The following is a 12,987-nucleotide window of genomic DNA, read 5'->3' on the forward strand; positions in this document are numbered from 1 at the left end:
CATTTCCCCTACTGGGACTGCATACCTCCTGTATTAGGTGCAGGTTAGGAACCTAAGTGAATGGGCAGACCTGGTCGACTGCTCTTCCCAGCAGATGGCTGGGTAATTTAGGTCACCCATGACAACTAGGTCCTTTGAGCATACTGTCTTTGAGAGCTGTTTTGAAAATTCTAGATCTAACTCCTCTTGGTGTGGGGGTCTGTAGTGGACCCCCACACCAAGTCCCTTTCACCCCTACCCCCTTGTAATCTGACCCATAGGACTTTGATCTGACCTTCTAATCCCATCTTTATTACAGAAGATGTAAAATGTTCACTGACATATTGAGCAATGCACCCCACCCCCTTTTTTCCCCAATCTATCCTGCCTGTATATCCTGTAGCCCTCAATGCCCACTGCCCTGTCATGGGAAGGGTCGCACCAGGTTTCTGTTAGTCCAACCAGGTCAAAATCTTTGTCTGCAAGCAGGAGTGCAAGTTCCTCCTGTTTGTTTCCCATACTTCTAGAATTAGTATAGAGACACCAAAGCCCCCCAGTAGGTGCCCTTAGTACTCCCCTATCCTGATTCTTAGTGGACTCCTTAGTACTTACCTGGTCAATTCCAGCATGTGGTTCATGGCTTTCCTGGTCTTGTCCTGACTTTAACATCCCCATCCCCCAATGAATTGGAATTTTCAAAAGTACCTGATTTGTTGATTTTTTTTGGCTTCATGGTCAAGTTTGGTTTTCTTTTTATATGCAGATTTGTGAGGCAGAACAATAAATAAATAAATAAAACGTAATAATATTAAGGGTGAAATTCAGCCAAGAGTGGGAGACCTGTTCAAATCTATTATGCCATATTAAACCACATGATGGGACTGTGACTCCTTCATTTCTTGGATGCCAGTCGCATGTAGGGTAGTACAGTGGGTGGAAGCAAGATGCCTGAGACCCATTAGTTTCAGCTCAGACAAGTGGCATAGAATATCTGCAACCACTAATCCAGTGCATAGCTTGAAATTGCAGCTGTGGAGAGGGACAAGCTATGGTATATTTCCCTCCCTTTATCCATCCTGCCTTTCAGGTATGTAAATAGCGTCCTTTAGTACACCTTCAGTTTGAAAGTTGTACTAATTAATTGTCTAACTTGTAAATGGTTGTGTCTGTAGACCAAGCTGGCTTATGGCTTTACTGCGGAACCAAGACTTCTAAGGCAGCAAAGAAGAGGACAAGTTATTCCAACTGAACTTGCTTTTCACTTGAAAGAGACACAACATGGATTGTTGGTGGCTTCAGTGTTGGCTTTATATGAGAACAGTAAAATTGAACTGGAAGAAGCAAATGCTTATTTCAAGGTTGGTCTGAATTTAGTTTTTATTTTTTGCAGTCTTGCCTGGTATTAATAGAGAGAGATGGCCAGAACAATCCAAGTCATTCTTGTTCTCTCATGCACATGTGAAAATTTCTCCTGTATCAGCAGGAAGTTTAATGAAGTGGTTTCTATCTAAGTTGGGAAGATTATTAAATAAGGTAAGCAACTAGATTTTTTGTAGATGGCCCTGCACTTAAATCCAGATTAAACATGACAAACTTAGTAGATTTGTTTGAGTCCCTTTATTCTGCTGAGGACACCTTGTGCTCCCAGGTGGGGATTTTCAAAGATTACCAGAGGCAGGGATATCAAACACAGAACCAGTGGACCCCTGGGTCTTAGATCAAGCTGATGTGCAGAGCATCTGGGACGTGGGCTGAACAGCACAGGGTGTCAGTCTAGGATATGGGCTGCATGTGGTGCTTGCACTAAACTGTCCCTGAGCGCTGGTTCTGGGGCCAGTCTAGATTGGGTTGCACTGGAGCCAGCATGCAGGGCAGGTCCAGCAGGGTGTCACATGCAACGTATCCTCCATGCTGCCCCTTGTGTTACATGCAGCTTGTGCACCCAGTCCATCCCTGCATGCAGCATATGTTGGCTCCACTCCAACACTCGCTTTGCACCCAATGCATGGAACTGGCACTGCATACAGCACCTTACTGGACTGGCCCTGCATGTTGGCTCAGGTGCACATATTGACAGTGTGGAGCCCAGTCCAGACTAGCCCTGGAGGCACCCTGCAGGGTCAGTCTGATGGGATGTTGCATACAGCCCAGGCCCTGGAGTCTGTGCTGCATGTGGTGCAGTTCTAGTCCTTGTGCTGCATGCAGTGCAAGCCCTAGAGTGGGGCTGATGCATCTTGCATATGGGTCTGGACCCAGCATGGATGCAGCACTGGGGGCTAGCATGTGTGCCCTGCTAGACTGGTCCTGCATGCTGGCTCTGATGCATGGTCCTGATCCAGCCCTTAGACCTGCCCAGTGACCTTCATCCAGCCCCCAGAGCTGGATGTTCAACACCCCTGACCTAAGGGAATTAGGCATCCTACTCCTATTAACATGAAATGGAAGTTGGTTAAATAGATCCTTTGGGCCCTTTATAAAAATCTAGAATATGTTCAATAGTGAGGAGAGCCCTCCCTTCCCCCATATTGATTCAGGTCTCCTAACCCCTTGCTGGACTATAGTCAGTGCTGAAAATTGGCACTGGCCATATCTAAAACTATTCAAAGGGGGCTTGCCTAGGTGTAGATGTATTTGAATGCCAGTCTTCTGGAGCTTCCTTTAAACTCTTTGCAATGTTAGCACTAGGCAGAACAGAATGAAATCCCATTAAGAATGGTTTTCTTGCTGCTTGAACCTGTAACATAGAATTAGCATTTTAAAATTGTTGCTTGCACTTCTGTATTGCCTGTTACCATAATAATGAGAATCATATGCATTAGAAATGCATCAAGAAACATTTTTCCATACCCATTGAAATTATGTTAATTCCTAGTTCTGCTGTTTATAATTATGTCAGTTGAAACTATTTTTTTTGTCTCATATTCTGGTGTACAGATGCTGTGTGGTAGGAATGATGATTCTGCCCCTCAGCTCTTAGTAGACTTCTGGGAAGCCCTTCTTGTAGCATGCTCTCAAGGAGAAGTTCTCCAAGAACTCTTGTTGAAGCTTATTTCACAGTATGTGTGGAGATTATCAAGGATGCAATATCCTGATACCATGCCATTGAAAACAACAGAGGATCTGGTAAATATACATTGTTCTTATAATGCTGAGACGGGGTGGAACAGGAGAAAAGTGCAATCTTGTGTACTTTAATGCTGGACAAATTATGTGTTTAAGACCAAGAATGAAAACATATGAGCTCACGTGTCAGTTACCAAGTAATAACTGCTAGCTTTTGGGTTAAGTCCTTAATGCCATCTTGGGAGTCTCTCGTTCAGAAGCATGAATGAATTTAGAACCAGAGAAGCCCGGATCTTGACTTGGAGTTGTGAAATGAAGTTGGATGATCTCTGATTAGATATTTTGGTATTTCAAGGATGAACCTGACCCAGGATACCTTTTAGAGTGTTTTAGTACTTCTGTTCCACAAGAGTCTCTGGATTTTGTTTTCTTCTCAATTCCGAACTAACTTTCAGAGGATGCTAGGGCATCCTTACATTTATGTAAGAAAATTTTGAATATGTGTTTTAGGCAGTATTCAGTTAGCTTTCATGGTATCTGATATGATTTATCTCGTTTTTTAAATAAACCAGTGGAATAACAGAGATGTTGACTTTTGAACTTAAAAATGTGAAATGTATAATTGAACTGTGCAAGGGTTCGTGTCATGCTTCATTCAGTTACGTTATTTTGGACTAGTTAATCAAGGTAAACAGTAACTATTCCATTTAAAATGTCAGGGACTTCTTTCTCTAGAATTCATATGTGATGAAAAATGTAATGCCTTCATACATTAACTCCTTTTTTTTCTTTCTTGGTTCAGATAAACTCCTGTGATCACTATGGGTTAATCTTCCCTTGGGTGATATTTATGATGTCACTGGGGCCTCAATCTGCTAAGGTTTATCCAGAAGATCTTTCAAAATTACAGGTATGATGACCTTAAACCTGCACACAGCATATGTCCCTTCTCCTGAAAAATGTATTGTATTTTCACCTTTTAAGCATATGAGTAGTCTGCTAAAGCCAGGTGTTTACAGGGGTTTGAAGGGCTAGGACCTTAATTTATGTATCTGCAGAAGTGCCTCTTTTTTTAATGCCCCATTTTTATCTGTATTTGTGTGTACAACTTAATTTCAATGCTACACTTACTCAACCAATTTTAATTTCAACTTTTGGTTAACAGGCATTATATTGTGAATTGGGTTGTAATATTTGGCTTAGTTCAAGTCACTTCAATCGTTTTCAAACTGTAGAGTGGACAAAAAAATCTTTGGGGATTGAAGAGAGGAATGGCACTGGGAAGAGCCCTTTGTAGACTGCTACTTCCTAAGCTGTTTAATGGTGGTATATTATAGCATCTGCAGGCATGTCTACACGAGACACAGTGGCACAATAGCAAAAAGCCATGGCTCATTGCTACCACACAGAAATATTGCTGGGCGCTAACCATGACACAACACTCCTGTGCAGTAGTTACAAACTACTGTGCAGTGGTGTCAGGAGAAAAAAACTGTGCGGCAACAGCATTATGCAGTAATGCTGGTTACTGCTCAGTCATCTAGTACTTGCTTATGTGAGTACTAAATAACTGCAATAACTATACAGTATGCCACACATGTAGACGCAGCCTGCTTGACCAGAGTTTGGGTAAGAGGAGACAAAGGAAATGAGCAGTTGAGTAACTGTTGTCGTAGGCAAAAATTGTTCAGAACTCACGAGAGAGACAGGTTAAGAGACATTGACCCAGAATCACTCTGGTATTTAGTGATTTTATACCAGATAAATGTAGCTTAGGACAGATGTAGCTTATATGCGATTTTAAAAATAAATATTTCTGCTTAACAACAAGCAAGGTATGCTCAATAATCATGTTAGACAGGGTTCATATTAATATTAAGGATGAAATAACCTATTGACATGTTTTACATTTTCTAGTCTTATTTAGCAAACTTTTGAAGTTTGACCAAGTTTTAAAGTATAAAAATTCAAGTTCATTTCAGAATCCTTGCTCTTCAACCTGAACTACAGTTCTTGCTGAAAGACAACTTGTAGATGAACTAGGATAAGGGCTGCTTTGAAACTCAGTTTTTAATTCCAAGTAAAACATCCTTTTCCCTAGCAGGCTGGCTAACTGAAAGTCTTTAAAATCTCTAAGACTTGGAGGTTTAACCTTACATTTTATTTAAAATATTAAAACTTTTATTATTAATAAATACTTGATTATTTGGTTTGATGTGCTTTTATCTGTGTTGTCTTATCGTTCTTATTCTACTTCAGTATTAAAATTGGTACAAACATTTACTTGTACTTATTCTTGATTTGGATGGGTCAGGCTCCCTGAACATTCCTTGGTCCGCAGATCATCTTTGGGGGTTAACAGCTTAGAGTTTTAGCATCTTTTTTCATATGAGAGGAGGCTCAAAACAGTTGCTGAGACTTTTGAATTCCCAGACTTTTTGGTGGAGATGTGTAGGTAGGGAAGAATTAAGATTTAATCCTGAGAAGCACCAAGTAGAGCTGGTGGTTGAAAGGTATCGGACAACATATATTGCCCCTAGAAAACGTTGATGCATTGAAATTTGGTACGTTCTGCCAGAGCTGTCCTTAGGGGTGACCACCCCAGGCCCCATGCTTTAGGGGTGACCCCCTAGGGTCGGGTCTGCATCCTGCAGAGATGGTTGGATTTCACTGAATGGACAAAGGAAAGCAGGCAGGTGGAAACTGACTTGCCTGCCTGGGTCTTTATCAGTTTTTTAGCAGTCTAAGCTTCCAGAGCTTCTTCACTTCCAATGTAGGCAAAAAGGAAAACTGTTTTTCCCCTTAGTGTTTCAAGATTCCTAGCTTCTGTTCCAAAACAAAAACGAGAACAAAACCTGGCTTGACAATAATGACATCTTCTCTCTACCTTCCTCAGCACAGTTTTAGCAGTTTCATGGCTTTCATGTTGCTAGTTTTGGCTGATACAGGAATAGGCCAGAAGAGTGTTCCCAGGTGAGATTCCATACGTGTTGGCCAGTTAAGGTAATGGCCGCATGTACGCTTAAATCCTACCCCATAAATATCCCAGTATTGTTTTAGGCAGACAAGGTTACTTGGGTAATGTAATGTCTTTTATTAGACCAACTGAATAAAAGATATCATATTTACCCATGTAACCTGATGTCAGACCAACATAGCTAAAACCAACACCACTGTATTATTTTACCGCCCAGTTTGGTACAACTCACACACTTAATTTTTTCTCTTTGCATGTGTGTGCATGCACACACATTGGTGTGTTTAAATCCTAATGCCATGGTTTCTTGTCTTCAGTCTCTTTTATGTGGTCCATCAGTTAATGTAACTTCAGTTCTGCCTTTCTTGGAGCCGCTATTGGAAGACAGTAATGCTGGCCTCAGTATCCATGTCCTTTGTACTACACGTATGGGAGAGTGTGAAAAATCCATTGACAAACTACTAGAGAGGTGTCCTGAAGCAGTCATTTCTTATGCCCAGCATGAGCTGAAAGATGACAATCGGGTGAGCATTTACAGGTTGTGTTTTTTTCTTCTTTTTTGCCTACCCAGTCAGCTGCCAAGTTAATAGTAGAGTAACTTCCATTGAACAGAAAAGCTTTAGAAGGACTTCCCCCAGCAGCTGGAAAGACTGGAATGCGAGTCGGTATTGTTGCAACTTATTAGATTTTCTCTTGGGAACAGAGAGAGCTAATTTCTAGGCTAACTGTATTGTTATGTGAAGCAGGGGAATGCTAAAGAAGAAGGAATTATTATCCCTGAAAAGAACAGGATTTCATTTTTACTTTACTCTGTTTAAGACCCAAGTAAATGCAATGTTAAGGTTACTGGCGGTGAGGCATTAAACAAAGGTACAAAGATCTCATAACAATGCTGTTTTAAGCATGCTGTGCAGAACTATTCTGAGAGATTTGCATGTGAAAAATCCATAACCATAATATTTTATTGACTATTTCTTCAAATACATCTTAGAGGTGTTGGGGCATTTGTGGGTATTTTTTTTTCTGACCCACATACACAGCCCATCAAATGAGAGAAGTCTGTTCTTACAAGCACTAGGGGGTGCTCTCATAATTCTGATCTTGTTCTTGGAGTGTTAAAAAAAAAAAAAAAAAAGTCAGGTTGATCTAAAAATATGTTGCAGGCATCATAGCACTTCGCGTTGCAGTGCACTGTGTAAACCAGTTACTAAGATCATCTTCAATTACTTTTCATTATTTTTACCACTTCTGATATTAACTCAAAGGGTTTATTTTTTAAAAGGTTGCATTCATGATCTGTTTATAATAATTGCTAATTCACGGCTTTGTTGTATGGATGAATTAGGCTCTGTGGTGGACAAAACTGCTTCCTGAGCTCTGTAAACGAACCAGATGTCCTGGAGAGGACTATTCCATCTTCATTTCAGCCCTGAAAGGTAAAAGGCCTGATTACAATTGAATTGTCTATATAAAGTCTTTCTGCTGCATCTAGGGTATTTGAAGGCTGCTTATGGCTGCTTATCTTAAACTCCTGACCACTTTACTGCCTGTCAGTTTGAGGAAGAAGGCCTTTATCCATTTGTAATGCTAACGTAGTTATATACAGGCTAGCTGGCTATTTGAAGTACTGCTGTGACTCACATGCCACTAAAATTATGGCTTGCATCCTTATTCTTAGTTCTGCATCATAGGGATTGAAAATTATTCATGCTGCAAAACTATCAGTTGTCAGTGATTGTATGGTAACTGATTTTGTGCCAAGCCCAGTGAAATGAAATCCTGAAAAACTGGGAAAACTATCTAACTTAAACTGAGAAATATTGGGGACCAGCAATTCAGACCATGCTAAGAATTACATTTGAGTGCTTTTGTACTTGAATTGTTGACTGAACAAAACTGCACTGTGTTGCTTGTCCTTGGGGTGAGACAGAAGGAAGCAGACATGCATTGTTCTGGGCTTTTTGGCTCTGTGGCTAAAGGAAGCCACTTCTTTTTTCCTGTTGAGACTGGAACCTGGTAGAACTTTGACTTAAAGTTCCTCCCATTCTTCCCCACCCCCACTCCCGCCAACCTTCACAGCTGCCAGGGTCATAGTGCTCAGTGTTTCCAGGATATCAGCAACTGCTTTTGTAAGAGGTTGCTCATGTTTGGGGGGAAAATGACATTTTATTTATTATCAATTACTATAAAAACTCCAACCTGAGATCTGACGGGATTGCAATAGTGTGATGGTCCTTGTAGTAAGTAGTGCATAAGGTTTTGTTAGATGCTTTACTGTCTGACCACTATCTTATTTTAAGGGTTTGACACAGAAGAACATACAGTCAAATAATTTTCTCTCTCATATTGGCCCAAGTGCACTACAAGCACTTAACTGAAAAACAACTAGCATAGCTTTTTCCTTCTCACTTTGTATGGCATACAAGGTTCTAGAAAAGTCTTTAGTAAGCGTTGGTCTAGTACAGTGGTGATGTAGGACTTCTTTTTCCTGGCAGGCTGCATGAGCTGTGCCTGGCTGAGCACCCATTGTCTAGTTGAGGTGATGAGCATGGTCAGTAGAGATGCCTTGGTGTTGCTACCAAGATTACCTCCATGTCTTAAAGGGTTTCCCCAGTTGTATCACTGGCTATAAGCATCTCATATGAGTTCAGTCACAATCTTTGGGTGTTTTGGTGATTTTTAAATACCAAATCTAAACTGCTTCTCTTAATTAGAGCTGATCTGAAATGCAGTGTTCTCTCTTTTTTTTTTTTTTAATACAGAAACTTTATCTGTTGTTGCCATGGAACTGGAATTAAGGGATTTCCTTAATGTTCTACCAGAGGATGGGACTGCAGCTTTTTTCCTGCCTCATCTTCTTCAGTGCAGCCAAAGGAAACTGGTAACCTAAAGGCAACTAGAAGCTTTGCTACACTTAAATACCAGGAGAGCAACAGAGTAAATATGCAAAAAACTGCACAGTGGAACTATCCAGAAAATATTTTAGATTCAACCTAGCTGCAAAACACCTAAAGTAGTGGTAGAAATATAACATAACGCTACAATGTACTGGTAATGATGCAGTGACAATCAAAACTCAAGACAGCATTAGTTTTGTAGATGAAGAAAGACATTTCCAATGCTAAAACATCATTGTTGTCCACAAACCTGTCAAGAGGAACTAAATGCTGTGTTAACACGTGAAAGCATGAACAATTATTTCGGTAAATATCAGATGCAGCTTGGACACTTCGAGGGGCATGAGTTATTTATGGCCAAAGTGGTAAGAGAAATGTCATACTCGCTATCAGAGCTGCAAAACTCTGTAGTGTTCATGTAAAAATGAAAAAGAATACAGCTGTTAGTCATGGCTTTACCTAATTAGACCCTAATCACAAAGCAGTTAAACTTATGAACATGTATAAGTATGGACGCAGTTCCTTGACTTGCTCTTCTGACTAGAATTCTGTGGAAGGTCTTGTGTTTAGAAATATGTATATTCTTGTGTAGTGTCATTTAAATTTGATTTGGAAAAACAAGTAGTGTTGACTGCATTGATAGTTGAGGACTGTATTCAGCAACTGCATAAAAAATGTCAAGAGAAGTATTTTAAGTGGAAATGAGAAACATGCGCTCCTCTGGCTTGTTTAATATTGCGCACTTTCCCTTTCACCCTTTACATTTGGTCTATAATGGACAACAAACATCTTTTAAACGAAGACAAGAACTAGTTTCCTACTACTTTCAATCTCCATCACCAACCCAACTGCACATCATCTTTTGTTTCATAAATAGAAAATATCCTGTTATTCCTTCAACTGAGTTCTGGCTGAAGTATATACAGTTATATTAGCTGGTTAAAATTCAACTGAAATAACTCACTTTTTTATTTATAAACTATTTTCTAAAGGTTTTCTGTGGTGACTAGAAGTGTGCTTATATACACAGTAGTGTTCAAACTATGAACACGTTAGCTATGAACTAACTATAATCTATAAACCACAATAAAAATGACTATTTGAATATCTAAATAAAGTGGTTCTCAAGAAGGGGGTTTGGGGCCAGGAGATCATTTGATGGGTGCCATGTGGTGCGAAGAGATAAGTGGTTGTGAAGGAGTATGTGCAGCCTCAAGCCAAGCCCCTCTTTCTGGCCTGTGCTTTTATCTGAGTAATGGAAGTGTCAGTGAGGATGAGTGGCTGGGTCTGATCAAAATCCATTTTGTTGGTTTTGGTCTTTTATTTCTGGATGGCAAGATTCTTCAGGTATATCAAATAAGGATATTGTATCAACCAGCCCACGTGGTGGTTCCAGGCCTGGGCATCAGGCTGAGAAACCAAAGGCCTTGAGTTCAAGTTGCTTGCAGTCTCTGTTGACTAACCAAGGGGTCCTTGGCTGCAGCTAAAATTCCCCTTTCCCCCAGTTTTGGGCTGCTGTGGTCCCTTGGGCCATACCACATGGGGAGTCCAAGAGAAAGCAACCTCACCAGCCTGCTGCATGGCTTCAGGGTGGAGTATTGGGCTGGGTTCAAGGCTTGCTGTGACCTCTGTTGGCTGGGCCAAAGTACCATCCTGGGTGCAGCTAACTTTTTCCCCCTTCCTTTCTTGCCATTTTAGGCTGCTGCTCAATTCTGAAAAGTTGTGGAGGGGGTCCCTTGAGTCTGAAAAGGTTGAGAACCTCTGGTCAAATGAACCATGGAATCCATAGTTAATCCCGAAGTATTAGAATCCAGTTAATCCAATGGATTCCAGTTAATCCGTTAAAACTTGCAAAAAATACATTCCTAGAGAACATAATGAATAAACACTGGTTTGTTTCCTTTTACCTGTGACTTCTGAATTCTGAAATCATTTAACTCCCCTCTCCCCCCACTACCTCAAACAGACTTTGTTTTTAATTTTTAGCAGTACATGTCAGTAGTGAAAATAATTGTTTACAGAAGAGCCCTGTTTAATATGTACATATACCCGTTCTTCAGGAGTTAAATGGTAAATGTTGTTTTATGTAGATGTTACTAATCAGGAAACACCTGGAATCTTCAGGGGCTAGTTGTACAAGAATTTATTTTAAAAAACAGCAACTTTTATAGGCTACATATTCACACAGCTGTCATAAACTGTGGTCAATAGGTTATCAGTTGGTCACAGAAACCTTGAGATAACCAGGCTGAGAGCATAGGTGAGTCAGGAGATCTTGAGCCAGGAGATCTTTCTTATGCTTCCTTGAGCAAGGACTTCAGAGAATCACTGTGGGGAGCCAACTTCTGCTCTTTGATGTGGCAGCTTTATTTGTTTAAGTAGTGTTAGGAGTGGGGACAGCCTCTGTAAAAAGGCAAAATAGTGTTTGTAAAATGCATTATACCAGCATTACATGTTATTTGGGTCAGACAGCTTGTTTTAAAACATTTTTCCTACTTAATTTTTAACAAAAAAATGCTTCTGCAAACTCTTATTTTCAAATGGAGTTGCGCACACAACTGTCTAAAGCGTCTCTTAATACTCAAATTTCTATTTTGGTAGTTGAAAGCAAAACAAAATAAAAACCATAGGACAGGGAAATTATTCTGAAGTTTCCCCCTTTTTGTTTCATTATTTGCAACCAGCTTTCTTCCTCAACTAAAATGCCCTTCCAAGTATAAGAGCGGTTTCATGTTATCTGTACTCCTGCCCTTAGTTATATCCTCTATCCACAAATTCCTCCCTTTATATTTCTTTCAGGTCCAGGAAAAAACAGAACAACCACCACCAATTGGCCTTGTACAAAATGATGATTTCTAAAGTTATGTATTAGACTTCTTTGTTTGGCCATCTCCTCCAAAACGAGCCAACTCTGACTTGTAAAAATTACTGGTTATGCAGATGACCTTAGCTGAGTGTTTTTTCTAATTTTGCTTGTAATTATAGCAAATGGTAGCATGTGACTTAAAGAGAAAAAAGTATTGGCAAGACTAATATTATAGAAAATGTACTTAAGTGTTTTCTTCCCCCGAAAGGATATTGTATGTTTTCAGTGAAGAGCCCATATTTTTAGGTACCTTATGTGTGGTGTGAATCTGTAATAGCCATCATTTAAAGCCCAATCTTCCATACAGTGCCATGAGCCTCATTCTAGAATCCCCCGGTATAAAATAGCATGGCAGTGCAGAGCTTAGCTGGCCTAGGTACATCTCTGTTATCCGGGGCTTCTACCTGGCTTAATGAGCCCTGTTGAGGGGCAGAATACAGTTCTGTAATTTATGCAGAGCTAGGTTGTGTGTCTGTTCATAGTGTCACATTGCACCATGTATCTGTACCTCTAGAAACATTAGGGTTGCCTGGGAGGCCAAAAGTGGGAGAGCACAGGGGTAACTTAAAGCCACAGAATCGGCATCCTTCCTTTTGGATTATTAATTGTGTTTGCCCCTTCTCAACACAGAACTTTGCACCGGTCTTCATTTAGTCCTTTGTAACATATGCCCTGTCATGCCTCCCCTTTCTGTGGACCAAGCTTTCTGTTGTTTATGGCTAGGGCTATACCTTGCAGTCAGTGGTATCCTGAACAGGTCTGTAATTATTCTATGAAATCAGCTCAGTAGCTGTTAGTTACCTTGTTTGGGAGTACTGTATAGGTGGTTTCCATGCCGGCATGGATGTGGTCAGTCACATGACAGTGCAGCAGCCAGGAGCCAGGATACTTTGGAATCATTTCTACTGTTTGAAATGTCCCAGGGAAGAGATCAAAAACATCAGCCCGGTAAAGTCCTGTGCGCTTCAAGAAAAAGGTGAGAATAGCAGTTTAATTGCAACTATAATGTAGGGTAGAAATGGGCATCACCTTTTATGCTGGCATAAAAATTTTATGGTGGTACAAAGGTGAAGCAAAATGGACATCTATGCCCTTTATCACTCCACAAATGACCAAAATTACAAAGTTACTAATGGATTGCAAGAGTCTATTGTGGTGGACATCTCTTTGGTTGGGGCAGGAGGAAGTGGGCAGCCAGAGCTGCC

At 40.4% G+C, this 12,987-nt stretch overlaps 2 protein-coding genes across 2 annotated transcripts in view; one reads left to right on the top strand and one right to left on the bottom strand.

The window, feature by feature from the left end:
• HPS3 (HPS3, biogenesis of lysosomal organelles complex 2 subunit 1) overlaps positions 1–10,047 on the top strand; it is a 26,959-nt gene extending 16,912 nt beyond the window's left edge. Inside the window, exons 11-16 of the mRNA XM_019503117.1 lie at positions 1,152–1,337; positions 2,914–3,102; positions 3,845–3,952; positions 6,337–6,543; positions 7,365–7,455; positions 8,782–10,047. Of these exons, the coding sequence (XP_019358662.1) occupies positions 1,152–1,337; positions 2,914–3,102; positions 3,845–3,952; positions 6,337–6,543; positions 7,365–7,455; positions 8,782–8,909 (909 nt within the window). The 3' untranslated portion in view covers positions 8,910–10,047. The remainder of the gene's footprint in view (positions 1–1,151; positions 1,338–2,913; positions 3,103–3,844; positions 3,953–6,336; positions 6,544–7,364; positions 7,456–8,781) is intronic.
• Positions 10,048–11,042: 995 nt separating this feature from the next.
• Positions 11,043–12,987, bottom strand: part of CP (ceruloplasmin) — a 46,768-nt gene continuing 44,823 nt past the window's right edge. Inside the window, exons 18-19 of the mRNA XM_019503116.1 lie at positions 12,584–12,745; positions 11,043–11,319 (exon numbers count right to left, since the gene is read on the bottom strand). Of these exons, the coding sequence (XP_019358661.1) occupies positions 11,242–11,319; positions 12,584–12,745 (240 nt within the window). The 3' untranslated portion in view covers positions 11,043–11,241. The remainder of the gene's footprint in view (positions 11,320–12,583; positions 12,746–12,987) is intronic.

The sequence above is a fragment of the Gavialis gangeticus genome, unplaced genomic scaffold (assembly GCF_001723915.1).
Source record: "Gavialis gangeticus isolate Ggan-Ray unplaced genomic scaffold, GavGan_comp1, whole genome shotgun sequence".
Lineage (NCBI taxonomy): Eukaryota > Metazoa > Chordata > Crocodylia > Gavialidae > Gavialis > Gavialis gangeticus.